The sequence below is a fragment of the Ambystoma mexicanum genome, chromosome 4q, assembly GCF_040938575.1.
Source record: "Ambystoma mexicanum isolate Mex_15411 chromosome 4q, UKY_AmexF1_1, whole genome shotgun sequence".
NCBI lineage: Eukaryota > Metazoa > Chordata > Amphibia > Caudata > Ambystomatidae > Ambystoma > Ambystoma mexicanum.
This window is the reverse complement of record NC_090928.1, coordinates 246,646,492-246,666,300: the sequence shown is the minus strand read 5'-3', so window position 1 is coordinate 246,666,300 and position 19,809 is coordinate 246,646,492. Positions and strand designations below refer to the sequence as shown.

General features: G+C 47.9%; 1 protein-coding gene across 2 annotated transcripts in view; it reads left to right on the top strand.

Moving 5' to 3' along the window:
* The window catches only part of DHX57 (DExH-box helicase 57), a 1,970,484-nt gene that overhangs the window by 129,672 nt on the left and 1,821,003 nt on the right, over nt 1-19,809 (top strand). For both annotated transcript variants that reach the window (XM_069607794.1, XM_069607793.1), the window contains exon 2: nt 2,366-2,712. In XM_069607794.1, the coding sequence (XP_069463895.1) occupies nt 2,375-2,712 (338 nt within the window). In that variant the 5' untranslated portion in view covers nt 2,366-2,374. The remainder of the gene's footprint in view (nt 1-2,365; nt 2,713-19,809) is intronic.

The following is a 19,809-nucleotide window of genomic DNA, read 5'->3' as shown; positions in this document are numbered from 1 at the left end:
CAGCAAAGCTGCTGGGGGACTCACTAGGTTAGGAAATTCAGCCTAAACAGAGAATTCTCCCTAACACTTGTAATTTGGCTTTTACTGTCACATCTTTGCAGTCAACACTCAAATCTTTTTCTGCTCTCTCTTCTTCATCCCAGCCATCTCGGAATGAATTGCCAACTCTCTCATTGGGTGCCTCATGTTGGATGCTCAACAATTGGAAGTCTTCTTTCTCCCTGCTTCCAATGACATCCACACCCTTCCCTCTCCTATTTCCTTCCTGCCTGATTTTCCTGCTCCCACACCAAATGCTTCAAAACCTTGGAGTCCTCTTTGATAGCACGAAGACCTCCTGCTGCCACAATTCATCACTACCACTGCTGCTCATATTAACCTTCTAAATATTCACACAATGTCAATTTTGTACTCTCCTCTCTAGAGAAACTCTAATCTTCACCCTCATGCTCAGCAAACATGACTACTGTTCATCCTGGGTTCTTGGCTTTCCTCTTTACTCCTTCCTTCCTTTAGACAAAGGGCCTCATTCCGAGTTTGGAGGTAGCCATGGTGCTATTAGCGCCATGGCTGCCTCCAAAATCGTTCCGGGTCTGGGTTCCTTGGATGGGGACTTACCGGGTCATTCCAACCTTGGACGACCCGGTAAGTCCCCATTCAAAAAAACCCATCCCCATTCAAGCCCCCATTCGGCCCCTGCTAATTGCGGGCCTGTTATTAGCTCCCTGGTCTCTTAGCGGCTCCCGCTAAGGGCGGCTGATAAAACCAGCCGTACTTAGTGGGACCCGCTAAGGGACCTCGGAATGCGGCGGTAAGGGGTTAACGGCACCGGCATCCTTACCGGTGCCGTTAACACCTTACCGCCAGGGTCAGAATGAGGCCCAAAGTTTTAAACTTCACAACCCACAGGCTCCACAGCCTACCGTGACCCGCACCACTTCTACCTACCCACATCAAACTTGTTTGCTCTCCAAGCTATCTGTGGTCTTGCTCCTCAGTACCTGCTCGAATGTATCTATGTCTGCTCAACATCTCGTTCCTTCCACTCTTCCTCTGCATCGAACCTCACTGTCCCATGCCCCGCCCTGAATCTCTCCTCATTTCACTCTTTTTCCATACTCGTCCAGCTCCATTGAAACACGACTGAGGATGTCTTCAAAGATCGGCTCAAGTTTCATTTAATTGCCAAAGGAGGAGCTCTGCCATCCAAACTGCTTGACACACAACTCCCTCCAGTGCTTCTAAATAATGTAATTATGTACTAAAGAATGTAATTATGTATAATCCTCTTTAGTTTGAAGCACTTGCTCCACTAGGTTAATGTTACCATTATAAGTCAATTTCCTCTTAAATTTTTCTTTTTGTTTTGTCCCTGGTCTATTCCACATAGTTAACCCTTTGTTCCAGAGGGTGGCAAAGTTATGTAATAGATCAATTAGTACAGGTTTTTAGAAATTGTCGGAGCAAAACACTTTGTACCCCAATGTTATGTTATCTTTTCTGGACAGAAGCAAGGTGACGATAAGGACAGTTTTAAAACGTGGTGTTTTTTGCTGTCTTGATGTTAAAGATGTTACTGGTGATTTCATTGTGAGAGAAAGAGTTCATTGTGTCGCATTGCATGCAAAGTAATTACTTGGCTCTAAATGTGCACATAACGCTAAAAAGGTGGGATGCCGGCTCCACTGAAGCATTAAGATGGAGCTGTGGGGGAATCTGCTGGTCTATATGAAAAGTATTATTGAAATGGTACCCAGTTTTAAAAATGATCGGGTGGGAAGCCAGTTAACGTATTTCAAACCATCATACTGTTGATTGTTCAGTATGGTGTGTATGAAAGACCTGAATGATGTGGTGTTCATTTAGAACAGCAATGAACAAAACCACCAACCCATTATTTTACATCCCACCATCCTGCACGTATTCACATATTCTAGCACTGGTGTTGGAACAATAAAATACTGGGTCCTAGAATATATGGGGAGTGTTGTTTGCTTTGCTGTTCACTTTAAAAAAAAAATGAAACACTCACGTGGCTATTATATCCAGTGTATTTACACAATGAACGAAAGAAGAATCCTCTGAGATAGCCATACGTTCAGCCGTTCTATGTGAGAAGGAACAACCTTTGACCTGCGTCCCACATAGTGGTGCTGCATCTAGTTTCCTATTGATATAACATCTCTAATTAAATGTTTTGACCTATGCCTGTGGTATTCTCCCCAGAAAATCGTTTTTGAAAGCAGTCCTAAAGAAACAAGTGGATGATTTGTACATTAATTGTTTTAATAGGTTTGGAAATTAACTGACTTTTAACCATTTTGAGATATAGAAAACAATTCAATAACATCTCCTTTTGTTGCAGTAACTGACAATGAATGAACCAGGAAGAAGGAAGGGTAAGCCAAACAAAGGTGGAGGAAGAAGAGGAGGTGGAAGAGGTGGAAGAGGAGGAGGAGGAGGAGGAAGAGGAGGAGGAGGAGGTGGTGGCAGAGGAGGAGGAGGAGGAGGAGGAGGAGGAGGAAGAGGAGGAGGAGGAGGAGGAGGAGGAGGCGGCAGCGGTGGAGGTGGAAGAGGAGCAAGATTCCCAAGACCAGGAGGTAGTGGTGGAGGAATTGGCTGTCTTGGAGGAGGAAGTAAAAAAGGTTCCAACCAAGCATGGGATGACGGCGAGGATATTTGCTTTTCCAATAAGCCGATGACTCAAACCAGGTTATTATACCCAGTTCTTTAAAATAGTTGTGTACTAAATGTGCATTATTTTGACTGTCTGCTCTCAGTGAGGATTTGCATTCAAAATGAACTCTCAAACAAGTATTCATGTTTAAATATACCCATTAAGAGATTTTAATTGAAAAAGGGTGACCATAAAATATCTTTGAATGGATTGCGTCCTCCCACATATTCCTCATTTTATGATATTTCCATATACAACTTCAGCTGCTTCTGAAATTTGTATTCTTTTTTTCTTTAAGCAGAGGGCGCTGCACGTCGATTCAGTCGACTCGATGTCCCTCGGAGTCCTCCGTTTCGATGTCAATGTCATCGATAGAATAAAGCGTGCGTATGGACCGTTGGTTTCAGTTCTGTTTTTCCGCGAAGGTTATCACTTCGGATACGGTATGCTTTGGTTCCCAATCGAGAATCTTCGAGTATATTATTGAGAAATGGCATCATCATCAGTGTCTTAGACTCTGAGATCAGGGTTTAAAAAGTGCCAAGATTGTGGGGCAAAGATGTCTGTTACGAACCCCCATCGGGTGTGTCTGTGGTGCCAATGTTCCTCTCACAATACCTCCGAAAGCCCTGGAAGAGCAAAGAGGAAAATTAGTGGCAGGTAGGTCAAAATCCCCTTCGACCCCATCAAAAAGTGTCTTCAGATGAGTCGAGAAAAGTGTCTCCTCATCATAAAGAGATAGAGATCACGCAGTGGTTTTCACCACTCGTCATCTTCGCATCGGTCGAGGAAAAGGCACCATAGGTCGCTGTCTTCGTTGCCATCGAGTTCTCCCCAGAATGGGTTTAAATGCCAGTCGAAATTGGCCTCTCCAGCTGAGTGGGAGAAGTTCAGATTAAAATGATGCAAGTTTTTGAGAATGCCGCCTTCACCCCCTCAAACTCATGAAAGCCATGCCTAGGTCGAAAAACTCGACCCGAAATAGGATAATGGCAAAAACCATGCGCCTTTAGTCCCGGAAGGCAAAGAAAGCTTTCCTCGAGACCGGTCGAAGGATACCTCGAGTGGAGACAAATGTTCCTTGCAGAAGTAGTCCTCAGCGCCGAAAGATTCCTCATTGGACCATGACAGGTCCTTGACACTGCGCGTCAGACAAGTCCTCAACGCCAAGAGCATTGACGCCCTCGGTGTTGACTGTGTCAAAGCCCTTGATGTCGACTGTGTCAAAGATTTCGGCACCACCATTGACGCCATCAAGGATCACTGAAAAGGTGTATACACCATTACCAAGAAAGGACTTTTTAAAATCCCTTTCTTTGATTTATGAGGAGGCAGAACATTATTTCGATGATTCACAACCTTTTGGTCTTTAATATGGAACACCTGGGGTCCCTCAGCCTTTGATCTCGGAGGAATCGAGACTACAGATTGTACAGGGAGTCCCTGCAGAATGCAAGTGGACTAGATACATCACCAGAATCGGAGTTTGGGAGGCCGGACCCTACTGACTATGCTGAAGGATCTTATAGACAGTTAATAACCAGGGTGATTGAGTATATGGGGTGGAAAAGGCAAACACCAATGTATGTACAGGATGATCTAACGAACGTCCAAGAAAAGGGACCCTAGAAGGACTCTAATCTTCCTTTTCATGTAGCTTTGCAAAGGAGAGTGAGTTCAAATTGGGAGACGCCAGAATTGATTCCGGCAGTGAATAAAGAATTGACATCTAAATACAGGCCGTCTAGTAGTGACCCCAGTTACTTGACAAAGCATCCCACTCCTGAAAGTTGAGTGGTACAAGTTGCCACATCAACCTCTAAACAGAACGCATACCCAACTATTGCCCCAGAGTGGGATGACCAGCGTTATGACGCTTGGGCCAAGAAGGTTTTCTCTGCGGGGAGGATGGCCCTAAAGTTTGCAAAGGCTATGTACACGTTGGCCAGATTCACTTGCACTATTTGGGAATGTGTAGCAATGGCAGCTGATCATATCCCCGAAGGGGAGGAAAGGGACAGATTTTTAAATCTAGTCAAGGATGGGAAAGATGCAATGTGCAAATCCCTCCAGACAGGTCTCAACACTGCTGACAGCATTCAGCAGGTCCATGGCGGCTAGTACAGTTATGCGCAGATTAGCCTGGTTAAGAAAGTTTGGTTTTGCTTCAGATGTGCAATCCAGATTACTTAACATGCCCTTTGATGGCACACATTTATTTTGTAGCAAGGCTGACGAGAGACTAGAGAAATTACAGACCTCTAAAGCGGCATCAAAGTCCCTTGGTACTACTATTAGACGGACACAAAACCGCCCACTGACGCACCTTGGAGGGGTAGGTCCTTTCACTTTTAGGGCGAGAGGACTGTCCAATCAAAGAGGTCAGAAAAGATTTCCCTGTGGTGGATGGGGAATAGGTAGTAGAACCGCCCAGGCAGCGGCTCCTTTGCCATCATCCACTGCTCCAGCTGCCTCAAAAACTCTGAGGTCTTAGTTCACAAGACCCAGTGGGAGGCAGACTCTCACTGCATCTGAAAGAATGGCGAGGCATTACTTAAGATGAATGGGCATTGGAAACAGTTGCCCAGGGTTAATGCCTTCCCTTTCTAAAAAAGCCTCTGAGTCATCCACTGGGGAACAGCTCTTTCCATTGAACCAGTACCTGTAGCAGAGAGGAACAAGGGTTGGTACTCCCCGTACTTTCCAAGTCCAAAAAAGGATGGAGGATTGAGACCCATCTTGGATTTAAGAGACTTGAACAAGTTCCTCAGGAAGGACCAGTTCAAGATGGTTACCCTTTCTCAGATCTCTCAGGCCCTCCAGCTCCAGGACTAGATGTGGTATCATTGGACCTTCAGGTTGCTTACTTTCATGTGCCAATCCATCACAAGCACAGAAGTTACGTGAGGTTCGCTTTTCGCGGTTCTCATCCGTTTCGAGTTCTGCTATTTGGGCTTACCTGCGCCCGAGGGTTTTTACCAAGTTAATGGTGTTGGTGGCAGCAAGTCTCAGGAGAGGAGGGATTTACGTCTACCCCTAGCTGGACGATTGGCTGATCAGGGCCATTTCCCCTGAACAGGCCCCGGAACATCTCCGCTCCACCTGTCACTCCCTTCACAGACTGGGCTTCTCCCTCAACTTCAAGAAGTCTCACATGATACCATCTCAGAAGCTCCTATTCAGTCCTAGAGGCATCTGTGGGAAAAGCCTCGCCACCAGAGGTGAGGGTACAAGACATTGTGCAGATGTTCACCAAATTCCAGAGTGCACAGCGTCTCCCGGCCTTCGACTTTGAGATTGCTCGCCTCATGGCATCCTGAATTCTTCTGGTGCCAGTTGCACACCTGAGAATGAGATCTCGCCAGTGGGCTCTTAAGACTCAATGGTCTCAATTCTCAGGCAGGATGTCTGATCTCCTTCAGGTCCCAAACAGATGACATGCGAGGACAACATTTTGCACAAACCACTTTTTTGGCACCCATGGCCAGAGATAAAGGTAGGAACAGATGCCTCAATTACAGGGTGGGGAGCGCATACCAACGGCCTGACAATCAGCGGTCGATGATCTCCATCGGAGTCCAAACTACATATCATCCTGTTGGAGCTGAGGGCAATCAGACTAACACTGAATGCCTTTCTGCCCTCTGTGCGGGGGAAGAACGTCCTGATAATGACGTACAACACAGTGGCAATGTACTATCTCAACAAGAGAGGCAGTGTAGGGTCACTACCACTGTGCAGAGAGGCAATGCAGCTCTGGTTCTGTACAATTCAAGAAGGAATCTCTCTATCAGCAGTTCACCTATGCGGAGAGGAGAACACAATGGCGGACGCTCTGAGCAGGCAGAGCAGTCTCCCATGAGTGGGAACTAGCTCAGGAAGTCCTTCAAGAGATCTTCACTCTTTGGGGAACCCCTCAAGTGGATCTATTCGCGACCGGTGTCAACTGGAAGTGCGAACAGTACTGCTCATGGGAATTTCCCCTAAGAGGCGTTCTAGAAGACGGGTTTGTAGTGGACTGGGGGTGTCCACTCCTGTACGCATTTCATCTAATTCCCGTAATTTCTCAAGTCATCAGGAGGTTGAGAACATTTGGGAAATCCATGATCCTAATTGCCCCGGATTGGGCTAGGAGGACGTGGTACCCAGACCTTCTAGACATGTCCATCTGCCCTCAAATTTGTCTGCCACAAAGAATCTCTCTCTCTCTCTCTCTCTCTCTCTCTCTCTCTCTCTCTCTCTCTCTCTCTCTCTCTCTTCTCTCTTTCTCTCTTTCTCTCTTTCTCTCTTTCTCTCTTTCTCTCTTTCTCTCTTTCTCTCTTTCTCTCTTTCTCTCTTTCTCTCTTTCTCTCTTTCTCTCTTTCTCTCTTTCTCTCTTTCTCTCTTTCTCTCTTTCTCTCTCTCTCTCTCTTTCTTCCCCCTGTAGTGTACTGGGGGTATCCACTTCCACGAGAGAGAGAAAAATAAAAAGGGTGGGGTTCTCCATCCAGAGGCCAAGAACCTGAACCTTCATGCATGGTTTCTGAGATACAAGGATTGGGACCTCCCGGAAGACGTAATGGAGATTTTCATTTCGGACAGAAAACTAGCAACAAAGTCCTTGTACCGCTGCCATTGGAACACATTATGCAGCTGGTGTAGGGATAAGAATGAAGATCTGTTTACATGCAGTACACCTATGGTGTTGTCCTTCTTATTACACCTGTCTAACTTGGGGCTCCAGGTTGCTACTATTAAGGGGTATCTTGCAGCACTCTCCATTTTTTAAGCGCCCCTCTGAACACCACCCCTCCAAAGTGGTAAACATGCTGCTGCTCCCATTTCATTATTTCCCTTTTCCAGTGGCAACAAACAATTTCATGCTTAACTAAAAGTGCTTCCATTGTCTCCATAGTTAAACACATAGATTCTGATCTCTGTAGTAAACAAGTGATAGGGTTGCAAAACAGTGGATTAAACTTGGCCACCAGAATATGGTAAGGTAATGTTTCATTTTGACCTGCGAGCACGACAAAAGTAAATGAAACTAGAGTTTATTTGGCCAAATGTCCGGACAAAAAAATTACGTGACAATTTTCTTGTGACACGTTTAAATTTACTTTACACAAAAGAAACTTTGGCCAGAAAAAATCAATCAGAAACAAATTCATGTTGCTTCTGCTCACAGCCGGAGGAGAAAGAAACCATCAAACATCTTCTACTGATATGCCTAGGGACTAGAACAGCTTGCACAATTCATTTGGGCCACTTTTTCAAAAATATGCATCACTATGACGAAGAAGAATGGTGGAGCAGGCTGATGAGTTGGGAAAAATCTAGGTGAATAATAGCAGTTGTAGGTTTCTTTGAAAATCTTGGCCTAAAAAGTCTCATTAAAACCGTAGGCACAGTAAAAGCTGTGACTATTTAGTAAAAATACAGGACAATGTCATACATTCTAACTTGACTTAGTCAATAGAGTGTGGGGGAGAGACAAGATCCTGGAGGGACACCCAATGGTACTGAAATGGGGTCTGCTGCTTCGTCACCTATGGCTACTCTCGAGGTACAGTCAGAGAGGAAAGATTTGATCCAGGTGGTAGCTTCCTATGAAAAGTGGAAGTTGTTTGCTAGTGTGAGGCATAGTTTATCATGGTCCACTAAATCAAAGGCAGCGGAAAGGTCTAGTAGTAGGACGATACATGGCCTCCCTGAGTCCCTGATGGCACCCATCTGGTTTTTTAAGTCCAAAAGGGCTGTCTCAGTGCTGTGTCTGGGGCGGAAGCCTGATTGTCTGTCCCCTAGTAGGTGGGGTTTTTCGAGGTTGGCTTGAACTTCGGTGTACGCGATTTTGTCTATGATTTTGAGGAGGAAGGGAACTGTTGTGATCGGTCTATAGTTGGTAGGGGTGGTGGGGTCTAGTGTTGGTTTTTTGAGTAGGGGTGTGACCCAAGCTACTTTTATGGTGGCTGGGATTTCGTTGGGGCTAAAAGATGCATTTACAAACTTAGTGAGGATGGGAGCTAGAGTGGGGGTGCAGTCTTTAACTATTTTAGCAGGAAAGCTATCTCCTTTGCCATTGGAAGGATTAAGCGAAGCTATCGTTTTGAGTACCTGGTTATTGGTAACTGGGATGAAGTGGAAATCGGGCACGTTTATTCTGGTATCTGTAACTGGTGGAAGGGGAGGTTTGGCGTTATGCGCTAGGAGCTTTCTTTGCAAAGCAATTTTTATTTTGAAGAGTATTCCCTTTGGTGGTCAATGGTGTGTTTTTTTTTCTAGATGGGTGTTCTAAAGCTCTTTTCTTCCTTCTAAGCTCATTCTTTCATGACACTCTGTGCAGCTCATTGATCATCTCCTCCCCCATCAACCTCATTCCCGCCCCCCCTTAGTTAACGTTCAAATCTTGCTCTTCTGTCTGTTGTATCATCTCCGTGCTCCTTGCCGTTAGAGCGTTTGCTACCGCTCGTGGCTTAAAAGTTAGTGCTGGATAGCTCTGGTCATAGTCTATTACAGGGGACCAGATGTTCGTGAAGCGGTGAAGGAGGCCTCTGTTTGCCACTGTGATCTTTTCTGCGACAAAGATGTCCTAAAGTTTCAGCCACCATAGAATCATCAGGGGTCCCTCCGGCGATTTCCAGGTTCGTGCCACTGTGATTTTAGCGGCCAGGAGGAGGTGAGTGAGGAGGGTGGCACTTCTGCCCGACCTTGGGTATGTGCCTGGAAGCGGGGCTCCTAGTAGGATTGATTCTGGCTCCAAGGGCAGCTTTATCCCAGTTATGTCTGCTATGGTGGCGATGCATTGGGCCCAGAAGTTTGCATCCACTGGGCAGGACCACCACATATGGATGAACGATCCCTGTAGGCCGCATCGACGCCAGCATCGAGGGTCCAAGGCTGGGTTGCATTGGTATAGTCTAAGTGGCGGGTAGTACCATCTTAGAAGTAGTTTATGGGCACACTCCCGATTAGTGATGCAGAAGGAGGAGGCCCGCGTGCAAGACCAAATGTCTGACCAGACCTGGTCTTTTATTGGGTGTCCTAGGTCTGTTTCCCATTGGTTCATGTAGGTTGCTCTAGCGACCAGGAGATTCGTCTGCAACAGCTTGTACATCGCTGAGATGCGCCCTCGGTGTGGGGGATCTGCGATTGTCAGCTCTGTAGGGTCTAGATCTCAGGTCGCTGCCTCGCGCGTTGTTGGATGGGAACACCAATGTCTCAGTTGCACGTATGTGAATCTGTCTGTTTCCACCAGGTCAAAGGTGTTTTTGCATTGTTCAAAGGTGAGTGGTTGATTCCTCCCAAAGAGCTGGCTTAGGGAGCTGAGGCCGCCGGCGATCCAGTTCTTCACTAGGTGGGTTCTTGGGGAGAACGCTGGGTTATGAAATACCGGGGAAGCTGGGCATAGGCCTCTAGGGATTCCCCTCTGTTTACGAGTCCATTCCCAAGCTTTTACAGTCTGCCTAGTGGAAGAGAGGATGTTCGGCCATGTTCTTCAGAGGACGGGGGAAAGGTGCAGGAGGAAGCGGAGAGGGAGGGGTAAGCGGGATTGTTCAATCTCGACCCATCTAGGTCTGTTCGAGGTTATCGTCCAGCTCACAGTGTGAGCCAGCTTGGCTGCGATCTGGTATTTCTGGAGGTCTGGGACTCCTAGGCCTCCCAAGTTTGGACTGCTCAGCATTGTCTTGAGCGGGATCCTTAACTTTTTACCTTTCCAGATGAAGCGTAGTACCTTCCTTTGGAGGCGCAATAGTGGGGACTGGGGGATCAAAACTGGAATGGCCGAACAGGTGTAAAGCAGGCGTGGAAGGAGGTTCATTTTACATGCCGCTATGCGGCCCAGTAGTGAGATCTCCTGCGAGAGCCAGCGAGTGAGTTCCTCCTCCAAGGTCTTGAACAGTGGTTGAAAGTTCGCTTGGTAGGTATCCTCCGGTCGGGCTGTGAGCTGTACTCCTAGGTAGGGGATGGACTTTTCGCTGAGCTGGATCGGGCAGAGGGCTCTGAAAGAATCCTTATCTTCCTGCTCCAGTCTCACCCCCAGGGCCGATGATTTTGTGAAGTTTATCGCGAATCCTGAAACTTAACCAAAGCGATGAATTTCTGCCAGGGAGGACCTGAGCGATTGGGTGGTGTCCGGTCCGATATGGTTAATAACACATCATCCGCATATAGTGCTATTTTATGTTCAGTGGGGCCTACTTGGAGGCCTTTGATTCTGGGGTTCAGTCGGATCCTTTGGGCCAGTGGCTCCATAACCAGGGTGAAGAGCAGGGGAGACAAGGGGCATCCTTGTCTGGTGCTGCATGATAAGGGGATCGGGTTAGATAGGAAGCTGTTAACGCGGAGCAAGGTCTTCGGTGATTGGTAGTTCGCTAAGACGCGTTTCTGAAATGTGGGTCCAGAGTGAAAGGACTCTAGGGTGAATCGGAGGAATGACCAATCTACTTTGTCAAAGGCTTTAGTCGCATCTAAAGCTAGCACAGCCAATTTACGTGCATCTCATTGAGTGACTTCGACCAAGTTTAGGACCCTGCGGACGTTGTCTGCAGTGGATCTATTCAGTACGAATCCTGTCTGGTCTGGGTCGATGATGTCCGGGAGCACTCTCGCTAATCGGTTGGCCAAGACCTTTGAGTAAATGTTAGCGTCCAGGTTTAGTAGAGAGATAGGTCTATACGCTGTGATGTCTCTGGGGTCTTTTCCCAGTTTCAGGGCGATAACCGTGATCGATTCCTGCATGGATGAGGTGATGGACCCCGAGGTAGTGAAGGAGTTAAAGAGCGATGTAAGGGGGCCACCAGCTGGGAGCGAAAGACTTTGTAAAAGCGGGTCGAGAATCCCTCTGGACCCGGGGCCCTTGGTTTGAGACTTTTGATGACTTTGTCGACCTCTTCGATCGGGGTCTCCAGCTAGTCTCGCACCGTAGGGGCGACCGGGGAAGCGCTGCGTCTCGCAGGTACGAGAGCTGCTCTTTGGGTGATCTCGGGGAGGCTGTCATTGTGTCTGTGAGGTGAGTGACTGCGATGTGTTGCTTGTCTCCCTCTGCGAACTGGACTCTGCCCTGGGAATCGCAGAGGCCTAGGATAGAATTTCTCTTTCTAGTCTTCGCCAGTTTTTCCACCAGAAATTTGTTGGCCTTGTTCCCTTTAGCGTAGTAGCTCTGCTTAGTTCTGGCAAGAATCTGAGCCGTGTCCTCAGCGTAATGTGCTTCTAGCTTCTTTCGAGCTATCTGCAGGGCTCGATGGGTTCTGGACGTCCAGTTTTTTGCTTTACATATAGCTTCTGCTCTCTCTACGTCCTCCTGTAAGATCTGGCGAGTCTGGTGCTTCTTTTTGTGATAGGCCGCTCCTTGGGAGATTAGGACCCCTCTCACAACCGCTTTCATTGCGTCCCACGTGTTGGCCGGTGAAGTGTCCTCGCTCTTATTTTCTTTGAAGTAGTCTGATGGCTTTCGCTACCACATCCCTTAATGACATGTCATTCAAGATCGGGTCGTATTGGGACCACTTGCGTTTTGGGAGTGGATCAGGGTCATGGGCTCTCAATGTTAGCATGACCGGGGCATGATCCGATAAGATTCTGGGACCTATGGTCACCTCATCGGTGTAAACCGGGACTTAGGGGGGTGAGGGGGGGCCAGTAGCAGGTCGATGCGAGAGTAAGTTCTGTGTACATAAAAATAGAATGAGAAGTCGCGGACCTCTGGGTGTAAGACTCCATGTGTTCACCACATCCAAGGTGTGGAAAAGTTTAAGCAGAGCTGTTGCCACACTGAAGTCTTTACGGGCAGGGGGGTGAGATTTATCTTTGATTGGGTCAGGGGCTCCGTTGAAGTCTCCCCCTATTATCGTTTGACCCCCCACAAATGGTCGGAGGGCATCTTCCAGAGCTGAGTAAAACTCTTCCTGTTTATCATTCGGGGCGTAGATCGAGATAAGGGAGTATAGCTGGCCGTAGATCCGGCATTTCATTGCTACAAAGCGGCCATCTGAGCAAAGTAAAGTGTCTAAAATTTGTGGTCTAAGTGTCTTAGCGATGAGTAAAGCTGCTCCACCTTTTTTGGTGCTGTTCGATGCCAGGAATTGTAACGGGAATTGTCTGTCGCGGAGCCTAGTGAAATCTGCTGGAATCAGGTGAGTTTCTTGAAGGAATACAACTGAGGCCTCTTCGTTCTGTAGACGCCATAGCATAGATTTCCTCTTCTGCGGCCCGTTTAAGCCTCTGACGTTGAAGGTTAGGAACTTCACTTTCAGGTGTGGTTGAGGGTCATTGTGGGCTTTCCTCGACGGATGGGGGGGTGGGGAAGGAGTCATGAGTTTCAGGCATCATCCAAGAGCTTGGTGACAATGCGGTTCTCTGGTGATCTTGTTTTATAACTTCTCCAACGAAAGGGCAAACTGAAACGGGAGGGTGAACATGGATGTGTGTGGGGGGGCCGGGGTTTTCTGTGCGGCCTTCTCCACGGCCAACAGGGCCAAAACTGTTTTCCCCACCAACAGGGCCGGGGTAGTACCATTGGACTTGGTGTAACGCTCACCTGATTCCCGTAGAGGCGCCGGTCTTGACTGGGCGTATACCGTATCTTCAAAGGTGATGTGTAACACACGGCTGGCTCTTTGGGCTGGACCTCTGTGCACTGTATGTCTGATTCGAAGGGTAAGATGTCTGCAGATAGAAAATATGGGATTAGTGAACTGGGTTATTGAATGTCTCTCTCTTCTTCCCTTTCTCTTCTCCTGTAGAACCCCGAAGGTTAACGCTCTCACCTTAGGTAAGTGAACGCCGTGCTCTCCATCTGCCTCGGGGCAGGGTGCTGTAACCAGTTTCTTCACTGGATAAGGGGAGCAGGCCTCTTGACTTCAGAGGACTGCTGTCCGTCGTTTACTGCACGAACGGTAAGTTTCGAGTAATTCTAATGTCTTTAAAGTCTTTAGTAATGATGTCTCTTGTTTTGCAGGGTTCCGGCGATGGTGGATGACGGGCTGAAGTGAGTTGAAGATGGAGCCCGTGTGATGAATAGAAGCGCCTGGAAGCACGTAAGTAAGCGCTTGTTGCCTGCTTCACGATGCGCTCTAACTGTCTTTTTATTTTGCAGGTATAAGTTCGGAGCGGCTGCAGGGTGCCGGAATACCCACTGGGTTAGATGTGGAAAGGAGTAATGGCACTTGAGTATTAAAGTTCCCCAATGTCTTTAAACGCACCTTGTTTTGTCTTTCAGATGCGGGATGCAGCGCCGAAGGCCTCCGGAGCGTGCGAAGAGTTGGTAAGCTTTTGTCTTTCAGATGCCGAAATGCAGTGTGAAGACATCCGGAGCGCACGAAGAGTAGGTAAGCCTTTGTCCTTTAGATGTCGGAATGCAGCGCGAGGCGTTGGTGACAGCCGATGGACCAGGTAAGTGAAGAGCTGTCACTGAAGACCGTAATGCTAACCTGTTCTTTCTTGTCTTTATAGGTGTTGCTGAAGACTGGATTCAGGATGGTAAGCCTTTTTCCTTAGGCCCAGGATCAGATGCAGAAGACACGATGAGCGTTCTGCTGCAGAGGATGCAGAATAACGCAAAGCAAGATTCATCCATCGGGTGTGGTTTAAATAGCCTCCTGTAGTGCTTAGGTGTCTCCTTCCACAGCCACGCCTAGGTAAGAAAAGAGTTCCTGCTTTCCAGAACAGTTCCAGTGTTCTGAACCTAGGGAGTGGCTCCTGCCCCACCCAACAGGAAAAGTAGTTCCAAACAGAAGAGGATCAGAGGCTCAACTGGCAGGCAAGTAAGCAGCATGGTCTGCTGCAGGTAAGTCCACCCAAGCATTATGAGCCCGGCGCTTCCGGCGCTGGGACTGGGCATATTTATGAGCCTGGTGCCACTGGCGCCAGGACTGGGTCCAAAAGGTCCCAATTGGGACTGGTTGGCACTCGGAACCTGGGTTATGGATCTGCTTCCAAGGGAGTTGGGAAAACTCTGACCTTTTGGAAGCAGAGATCATGACACTTGGTTTGCCTCCAAGGGTGTTGGTTACATACTCCTCGGAGTGGGGTGTGGGCCGCTTGGGGCCCGCGGCATAGTTATGTTCCGCTTTAGTTTCGGGATCGGCTAGATCACGATAGAGGGGTATGACTGGATCATCGTAACTTCCGGCGTCTCTGTGCTTTAGACCAGGATTGTTGTTTCTGTCTTTCCGGTGATTGGTCCAGTTCTTCTGGCGGGAGATGAGGACTGGAGGAGAGCGAGGCCTCCGGGGAGTTTGGATGCAAGATGGATTTCGCGTCCTCAAGATGGCTGATTTTGCGCAGGGTTCCCTGTTATATGAATTGGAGAGTGGAAGGGAACAGCCATCGTTAGCGAATCTGCTGGCTTTGGAGGAACAGGGTCAAGGGCTTGAGGGCTCTTCTTTTCTGAAGGGTCATCAGGGAGAGATCCTGGAATATCTGAAGTGGGGTACCCATGAATGAGAGCTCGTCCTTAGTGCGGCTTATTGCCGAGATGGCCTCTTTGGTGGCGTAGAAATGGACTCTAGTGATTACATCCAGGGGGCCATCTGAGTCTACTCCTCGCCTCGGGCGCAATCTATGGGTTCGGTCCAGGACGAGTTGAGCTTTGTCCATGAGCGGGAGAAGGGCCTGGAAAAAATTGCTTATATATTCTGGTAGTTCTTTGTCTTGGACAGACGACAGGACCCCTCGGATGCGCAGGTTATTCCGTCGTGCCCTATTCTCCAGGTCCTCCTGCTTAAATTCGAGCCCTTTGCTTCTAGTCTGGAGCGCTTGAATCTCGCGTTGCATTTCTATTAGCGTTGCGTCATGGCTCTGGGTTAAGTCCTCAACTTCTCCTAGCCTCTGTTCGGCTTCTGTGAGTCGTTGGTCTGTCTGTTCTAGACATGTGGTGAGCTCGGTCATGCAGGACCTAAACTCAGCTTTGATGTCCCGCATGAAGGCCACAATGTCATCTTTGGTGGCCAGCTTAGCTTGTTCTTCCGGGGCCTTCTGTGGGGTGAGCCTAGGGGGAAGGTCCGGCTTCTTTGCCTTATCCGGCGCTAGGAGCATGGTGGAAATGTCTGAGGACTTGGGTGTTTTAGCAGGCTTCAACATCTTGCCAGTACAATGACCCTGGGGTTTCTTTTCCGGATGGGTCGCAAAGGGTAGGGGACTGCCCGCCGGGGAGCTGCTGTTTCAGGCTCTACACTGGGCTGAGATCTGGGATATCCGGGTGACGGTGAGCAGGGGCACCCCAGGAATTCGCCAGGTGGCTGGGCCAGCGGAGGATCGAGGTTCAGGCTTCTATGGCCGCGTGTCCGGGTTCCTCTGTTGTAGCTGGAATGGTGTTGGGGGAAGGGAAGCCGGGGTTCAGCTACCTATCAGGGACTCAGGTGATTCACCCCCGTTGGGCCGAGTTTAGAGCAAGGCCTCAGGGCCCTCAATTAGTGAGTGCCTCGGGGGGGCCGAGCGCTTCGCTCACTCCGCAGGGCCGATGCTTATGGGGGATGGGCTCCCCTCTCTTGTCGCTGCTCTCGGATGTCGCAGTTCCTCCAGTCCTCGGTTCGGATCTGGCTCCGACGCTGCTCAGCCCAGGAGAGGGGAGCCCTTCGTTTTCACGGCTCCGTCCGCGTCAGTACCCTGGAAATCTTCGGAGCGAGCCGCCAGTGACGGGGCGAGGAATCTCTCCTCACGGCTCCACCTCCTCAGCAGGTCCCGTCCGCCATCTTGAAGACGTCCCTGCCGGACTGCGAGCGCGGGGGAGTTCGATCCATTTCAGTGCTTAATCAGGGAATAATGGAGCCTTACTGCACATCGGCGAGTGCCCCAGCATATCAGCTTGCCATAGCTCCATCGGTCGATTTGATCCGTTCGTTAGGGGTTGATTAAATGCTAAATGCCGCGGGCGGAGGCCCTCAGGGAAGCAGCTGCATCGCTGGCGCTCCAGGCCACGCCCCCCCTGACTTTCCTTTTATGCAAATACTTTCTTTACACATTTTTCTGTATAACAGAAAGGGCAGGCATTGGGTCTTGTTAGCATAGGCTATTTTGTTTTGACAGACAGGACTAAGACTGTTTTCTTTATTATTTGATGGTCAAGACAACTCCCATCCTAGTCATAGGGCAACATAGGACATTTTCCAAACCCCACGAAAAGAATAAAGGTTTTTACAAATTGTATATTTTGTGTCAGTGTCATACTTGTGATACCATGCCTCGCCTACATATGGTGTCAGTAGTGGGATACGACTCAACTGAGACACATTAGGGGTCCCTAAAATACCAGAGCCTCAGACCCCTCTACCGCCACAAAAACATCCATAGGCTTTGATATTTGTAGCAGCCGAGAAGCCACTATCCCTCCTGGGAAAAGAGGGATGATTCCCATGGACTTCGTCTTAATACCCCCCGTGGGTGGTTATATAAGGTTGGCCCCAAAATCTAGCCTGGCCTGGTAGTTTGTCCTAGATGTCCTAGCAGGCATTATAGATCCAGAATTCCGGGGAGACATGAAGGTTCTCTTACAGAACCATGGAGAAATCCTGTTACAAATACACTGTGGGACAAAATAGCACAGGGAATTCTTGAGAAGGCTCAATTTCCCCATTTTAAGGAAGAAAGTGAACCAGAGGAAACTGAGAGATGTAGCTTTTGCTTTGGAGAAGCCGACCAATGACTCGCGTCCCTGAGGCAAAAAGGGAAGAACCACCTACCATCTTTCCCGATCTAGCCTTCGCCCAGCGAAATAATCCAGCACTCGCAAAGGCTTTCTTATAAGCGAGTCCCGAGGGAGAAGGGCAAGAGAAGGGGAGTCCCCTCTTCTTTCTGAAACTAGGATTGCTTTATAGAAGGGAAACCTCCAGACTAAGGCCTAAGTAAAACTCAGTTAGTAATACCAAAAACCCATCGCAAGATCGTGTTAGAGATTGCACACACTCATTTGACAGGGGAACATTTAGGACAGTCTAAAACCCAAGCGCACATCAGTGGGAAATTCCACTGGCCAGGTATCCACGCTAACATAAAGAACTTCATTCAGACATGTCAAGTATGCCAGAAAAACCAGCTCGCGTATTCCCTTTGCTGCTCCTTTAAACCCCTTACCGATAATAGAAGTCCCTTTCTCTCAAATTGGGATGGATATCATTGAACCATTGGAAACTTCTAGACTGGGTAGTAAATACGTTCTCGTAATCGTTGATTATGCTACCAGGTATCCAGAAGCCATTCCCATGCGGAAACAACACAACCCAGCACATTTGAGAACGCCTACTACCATTCTTCTCTAGGGTTGGTTTCCCCAAGGAAATTCTGACGGATCAGGGATCCAATTTCATGATTAAGCATATACTTGAAGTCAAGGAATGTTGCCACCTTAAGAACCTCTGCTTACCACCCTCAAATGGACGGATTGGTAGAGAGATTTAACAAAAAACTTAAAAGGATTTAAAGATTGGTAGATGAGGATGGGAAGGACTGGGATTGGATGATCCCATGGGCCCTAGTTACAGTAAGAAAGACCCCCTCGGGTATGCACCGTATTCTACCCTTTTGAACTACTCTATGGTAGAGAACCAAGAGATGTCTTAGACATGCTCCGGGAGACCTGGGAAGAGAGAGAAGAGGCACCCATTCTCCTCTCACAGAGAGCTACCCGATTGCGAGAGCACATGAAACTCGTCCGGAGTCTAGTCCACGCTCGCATGGAGAAAGCCCAAGCCCAACAAAGTCCACCTATGACGAGAAGGTGAATTTGAGATCTTTTTCAGTAGGACAAAAGGTATTAGTCCTCTTACCTCTGAAAATAAACTTGTCTCAAAGTGCCCTATGAGTTTCTAGAGTAAATGGGAACCTGTACCTATAAAATAGCCCAACCTGAAAGAAAGCAAAAGACCCACCTCTACCACGTAAATCTTTTAAAGGAGTGGAAAGAAAATCCTTCCGCTGCCACCTCCTGTATATTGTCTTGTTTGGTGCCGGAGGAGATAGACAACTCTGAATTTATTCCCCAAGAACTATCTAAACTGAAACCAGAAGATTTGAACAACCTTATTATGGCATTCCCTGATGTATTCTTGCGAGAAGCCAGGAAGAGTACATGGTACTTATCATAATATTAGAACTCCAAATGGAAAAGTGGTCCATTTGAAACCATATAGACTCCCAGAAGCACAAAAACAAATAGTGGTTGAGGAAGTGAAAAAAATGCTAAATGCCAACATTATCGAGCCCTCTTTGAGTCCATGGTCCTCCCCTATTGTGCTGGAACACAACCAATAATTCTGAGAGGTTTTGCATAACTTCAGGCAGGTTAACCCCATCTCTGCCTTTGATGCCTATCCTATGCCATGCATCGATGGGTTAATAGATAAACATGGAAATGCCACCTTCCTGTCAACCTTATATTTAACCAAGGGATATTGGCAGGTCCCAGTAAATGGGCCTGATCAAGAAAATACAGCTTTCTCGACACCAATGGGACTATTCCAATTTAAACTCCTCCCTTTTGGATTGGATGGGGCCCCAGCCACTTTCCAACTACTTATGGACAGGACACTACAGCCCTACTCCGATTTCTGAAGGGCATATATTGACAACATAGTCATTTATATTAAAACATGGGAAGACCATCCTTTTCATCTGTCTACTATTATGAGAACCCTCAGAGAGGCCGTCTTAACTGCTAATCCATCCAAATGTTAGCTAGCTCAATCGCCCGTGAAATATTTGGGCTTCTTTGTAGGGAATGGCAGTGTCCAGCCCCAGCAAGAAAAAGTGAAAGCCATCCTAGATGCCCCCACACCCAAGACCAAGAGAGACCTAAGGACATTGCTAGGATTGATTGGTTACTACCGTAGGTTTATCTTGACATTTTCAGATAGAACAGCCAGATTAACAGACAAGCTCAGAAATGCTGAACCCCACAAGATTCATTGGAATGATGACGATGCATGTTACAATAACCTAAAACAAACCTTTTGTGAGAACCCAATCCTAAAAGTAGTAGAATTTTCCAAAAAGTTTGTGTTGCAAACTGATGTCTCTCTTACAGGGTTCGGAGCACTTTTATCATAGGTACGCGATGGATTAGAACAACCCATACTATTCACTAGTCATAAACTCTTCCCACTTAAGAAAAACTACTCTGTATTGGAATTGGAGGCCCTTGCCAAAAAATAGGCAATTGT